Source organism: Charadrius vociferus, unplaced genomic scaffold (genome assembly GCF_000708025.1).
Source record: "Charadrius vociferus isolate BGI_N301 unplaced genomic scaffold, ASM70802v2 scaffold124, whole genome shotgun sequence".
Lineage (NCBI taxonomy): Eukaryota > Metazoa > Chordata > Aves > Charadriiformes > Charadriidae > Charadrius > Charadrius vociferus.
In genome coordinates, this window is record NW_009647943.1 from 129,427 (window position 1) to 134,539 (window position 5,113).

The following is a 5,113-nucleotide window of genomic DNA, read 5'->3' on the forward strand; positions in this document are numbered from 1 at the left end:
TAATCCAGACCACATACGCTCAGTTCCTTCCCACTCCCATGCACTGCACCCTTCTGCCCTGCCATGCATGCTCCAGGTGCTGAGGCACTGCCCTGAACTCACTTGCAAGTCCTCCTGCTTTCAGACCAAGTCCTCTGCACCCCTTATCACGTGCACACACTCTAGACATTGTCCAGCCAGTCTAGCCATGTGTATATAAGATAATGGCAAACACTACACACAATGAATTTAAGTCTTCCCTTACCCTTTTACACATGCATGGTTCAGATGCCACCCCACCCCAGGCTATGTTCTCTCCCCCGTATGCGTGCTCCAATAGCTATATGTCTCTCTCCCGTCTCCCCAGGCATGGGGAGGCATAGGGCATTCTTTCCATTCACATACCCATCACCATTCCACAAAGAGGCTCCGTGCATTCCCCAACACCCAGATATGCTCCAAATGCCTGTCTCCCTGCACCCCACCACGTGCTCTGCCTGCATCATCTCCCACACACATTCCAGACACCTGCCCCTTACACAGGCTGGAAATGCTATGGGTGCATCCACGACCTCCCCTTGCAAAAGCCTCCAACCGTGCATGCATCTTTTGTCCCACGTGCCCATGCCAGGGCTGTGCATGAATCCACTGCCCACCACATGCTCCAAACACTTGTGCCCACATTCACTGGCTGCTCCTATGTTGCAGGTGCTGCACACAAACCCACTGCCCTCCAAACATGCACCTCAAATGTGCATCCGTCTGCTGCTCTGCCCCACCATACTCTTGATGCACACACATCCACTGCCCCACACATGCATTCCAGATGCTCTGCACATATCCATTGCCCCAGACACTCCAGATGCTGTGCACAGTTCCACTACCGCATGTACACACTCCAACCCTGTGCACACATGCAGTAACCCCCCAACACGTTCCAGATGCTGTGCATGCATGCATTGCTCCCTCACACATGTGGCCACATGTCTGTGAACCTGCGCTGTGCCCTTGTGCTTGCCCACAGTTTGGTGGTAACGGCAATGGACAGAGGGACTCCGCCTCTTGTCGGCTCTGCCACGCTGACCGTTGTGGTGATGGACATCAATGACAATAGCCCCACCATCCCGTTTCCCTGGGAGGTGCGGGTCCCAGAGAGTAAGTGCAGCTCAGCCCCATGAGGTAATGCGTCACCGATGGCAAGAGCTGAGGCGCGATGGGCACCTGTGGGTCGGGGAGAAGCCCCCAGAGGGGTCTGTCTGTTCCCTTGCCAAGGGCTGGCTTGTGCTGACCCGATGGCTAAGCTCCCTCGGAGCTCTCGGGCACTGCCTGGTGTGTGATGGCCTGTGGATGGGGACTGTGTGGCCCCTGTGCTGCAGCTGTGTCCTGAGGGAACCAGCTGAGTTCCCAACTCATCCCTGGCCCCTGACCACACCACAGGGGCTCTGGCTGCACACACCTGCCCTGCCTGCTCCCTGTCCTCGGCCTGTGTGCCCTGTGCCAGCCTTGACCTGCCCTGCCTACCTCCCAAGACCTTCCCCTTCACCCCTAGCATCTTCCCCTTGTCCCTGGTGCTCAGGCTCTGGACTGAGCTGGTTTCCCACTGTGTGAGCCAGGTCTTCTCCAAGGAGGTGGGGCTGCTTGCTCATGCCTTGCCTCTCCACAGACACGCTCCTGGGCACCCAGATAGCCCAGCTGACCGGGAACGATGTGGACTCAGGCCCCGTGCTCTCCTACACACTCATGCTGGATGGTGATGCCATGGGCACGTTCAGCGTGCTGCGGTATGGGGGACACATTGCCCTGACAGGGCCACTGGACTATGAGCAGCGCAGCCACTACACCCTCACCCTGCGTGCCTCTGACACCCGCCATGAGACCGAGGCCAACCTCACCATCGTTGTGGAGGATGTGAATGACAACGCACCGACTTTCAGCCAGGGCTTCTATCAGGTACCGTGCACACAGGTGTGACAGGTAGTGCTGCTCCTGCCTGGCTCACCCAGCCTTATGAGGCACAGAGGTCCCTGTGAGGATGGGTCTGAGCTCCCATCTGCATCCTGACACCCCTCATGCTGTCGCTGTGGTGTGGACAGGAGGCTGAAACCAGGCACGTAGCACTGGGATCAGCAGCTGTGAGCCTGCACAGCTGCATGCAGGTGGTACATGCTGGAATAGGTGTGAACAGTGGGAAGGCCAGAAGTGGTGGGAGATGGGTCACAACCCGGACAAGTGTTTGTGGCAGGACCTGGCCTTGGCCCCATAGGCAGATCACTGGATGAAATCTGACTGGTGCAATGTGCTGCATCTCTGGAGCAGATGCAAGAAGCTGGGAAGCCACAGAAATGCTTGAAGGTTGTGAGAGCACAGACCAAATGGAACTGTCTGTTTGTACGTGCTGTTTCGCACACCAGAAAGACAAGAGCTGTTTTGATTTGTATAAAATACCTTTCGTGGAGAAAACATCAACTATTAAAAGAGTTCTTAGACTAGCAGAACAAAGTAGAGAAAAGGGACTGGGTGCTGAAGCTAGTTGGGAGTCACGCTAGCAAGGCTAGGTGCTGTGCATGTGGGACAGGCCACCTCAGTGTGCCAGCCATGGCCCTGCTGCAGGGGTGGGGAAGGCCCTGGCTAGCAATGAGCGGGGCCACCTTGGCTATCACTGCCCTGGCCAGCCCCAGACCTTCTCCCAGCCTTGCTGGCTGACTGCAGGCAAAGGGGGATCAGGCGCCCACACGGGGGACGCGGTGCTGATGGGGGCTTTCTCTTCCAGGTGACATTACCGGAGCACACACCTGCAGGCAGTGTCATTCTCACCGTGAGCGCAACCGACCCAGACTCGGGGAGCAATGGGGATGTCACCTTCCACCTGGCCGTGCCCAGCCCTGACATTGCCATCGACCCCAGCAATGGTGCGTGGGGCTAGCTGCTGTGTGGGGTCCATCTTGTGGGTTGCTCTGACAGTGCCTGCAAAGGGAGGTGCCCCCAGGCTGGCCCAGGCTCAGCCCCTCACCAGGTCACTATCTGGGGTGGCCATCGAGTGCTCCCACCGCAGCCTGTTCCTCCAGCCAATAACCCTAACACCCTTCCTGGCTCCCTTTTGGCCCCTATGCTGAGTCTGGCTTTTTGCCCTCACAGGAACCCTCTTCACCATCCGGCAGGTGGAATTTGATGCCAACCAGCCCACCCTGGACCTGGTGGTGGAGGCGCGCGACTGTGGCTCTCCCAGCCTCTCATCCTGGGCCACAGTGCAGCTCCAGGTGCAGGACGTGAATGACCACAGCCCTAGCTTCTATGTGCCATGCTACAATGCCAGTGTCCCCGAGGACCTGCGGCCAGGAACCACTGTGCTGACACTAGAGGCAGGTGATGCCGACCTCTCCCGGGAGAATGCTGGCTTTGACTACACCATCGTCAGTGGCAATGGTGGCAACGCCTTCCAGGTGGAGAGTCGGGTGGCCTGGGCAGGGGGGCACCTCCGAACACAGGGTGCCTTGGTGCTTGTGGAGCACTTGGACTTTGAGGCCATCCCAGTCTACAACCTCACTGTGGCAGCCTCAGACCGGGGCCTGCCGCAGCGCAGCGCCACAGTGCCTGTGCTCATTACTGTGCAGGATGTCAATGACAACCCACCCGTGTTCACTCGAGCCGAGTACCGCACTGCGGTGAGCGAGAGCACACCCCCCGGCACAGAGCTGCTGCGTGTGGTGGCCCACGATGCTGACTCGGGGCCCCGCGGCCATGTTCACTACACCATCAGCTCAGGTGACCAGCATGGGCTCTTCCAGCTTCACGAGAGCACAGGGTCCCTCTGCCTGGCACGGCCCCTGGACCGGGAGGCCCAGGCACTGCATGCGCTCGTGGTGCAGGCCACAGATGTGCCAGGCGGGCACTTTGCACTGGTACCTGTAGCCATCGAGGTGAAGGACGTCAATGATAACAAGCCATACTTCCCGGTGGAAGTGCTGAGTGCCAGCATGCGGGAGAACCTCCCTCCTGGCACACTGGTCACCACGCTGCGTGCCATCGATGCAGACACAGGTGTCTTCGGGGAACTGCGGTACACAGTGCTGGAGCAGCCAGTGGGAGAGCCCGGCATGGCGGAGGGCCGGGATGCCTTCGCCATCAACAGCAGCTCTGGGGAGCTGCGCTCCCGACTTACCTTTGACTATGAACGAGCCAAAACCTTCCAGCTCCTAGTCAGGGCCACTGATGCTGGCAATGCCTCTGCCACAGTGACCGTGCGGGTGCTGGTGACAGGGGAGGACGAATATGATCCCATCTTCCTGAGCCCCTCCTTCAACTTCGAGGTCCCTGAGGGCGCCCACAAAGGGCAGAGCATTGGGCGGGTGCTGGCAACAGATGAGGATGAGGGGGCTGACGGCGTTGTACTGTACTCCCTGGCAAAGCCCTCACCGTACTTTGCCATCAACCAAACCACAGGCACCATCTACCTGCGTGTGGACAGCCAGCCCCAGGCCGGGGCCGGGCGTGCCAAGAGGGAGCCACGTGAGATGAGCCTGGAGGTGCAGGCGCGCAGCCCCCTGCCCGCCTCCCGCTCAGCCTCTGCGCAAGTCATCATCGACGTCACGCACACCTCCTTCGGCCTGGCTCCGGACCTCAACCTGCTGCTGGTGGCTGTGGCTGCCTCGCTGGGGGTTGTGGTGGTGCTGGCTGCCGTGGCCATTGTGCTGGCACTGGTCCGCTCTCGTCACCGCCGCGGCCGCGAGAAGCCAGAGGCGGATGGGCCACTGGGTCGCGTGCAGAGCGGCTCCCTGCAGAAGCTCGGCCGGGAGCAGCCAGCGCTTCCCGGGGGTGAACACATTTACCACCAGGCCCTGCCGGGGTATGGGGGTGAGCCGGCAGGGCCCTACACGCGGGGTGGCTCGCTGGACCCCTCGCACTCCAGTGGCCGAGGCTCCGCTGAAGCCGCTGAGGATGATGAGATCCGGATGATCAACGAGTACCCGCGCGTGGCCAGCATCACGGCCTCCATGCAGGAGCACATCTCCGCCCGCGGCCCTGACTCCGGCATCCAGCAAGACGCCGACCAGCTCTCTGACATCTCCTGCGAGCCGGCTGCCCTGGAGAGCGCCCAGTGGTTCAAGACCAAGAAGGGCTCCGGGCTGCTGCTGCC

General features: G+C 60.3%; 1 protein-coding gene across 1 annotated transcript in view; it reads left to right on the forward strand.

Moving 5' to 3' along the window:
• Positions 1-5,113, forward strand: part of DCHS1 (dachsous cadherin-related 1) — a 48,600-nt gene that overhangs the window by 42,887 nt on the left and 600 nt on the right. The window contains exons 17-20 of the mRNA XM_009883237.1: positions 1,004-1,134; positions 1,643-1,929; positions 2,750-2,888; positions 3,115-5,110. Of these exons, the coding sequence (XP_009881539.1) occupies positions 1,004-1,134; positions 1,643-1,929; positions 2,750-2,888; positions 3,115-5,110 (2,553 nt within the window). The remainder of the gene's footprint in view (positions 1-1,003; positions 1,135-1,642; positions 1,930-2,749; positions 2,889-3,114; positions 5,111-5,113) is intronic.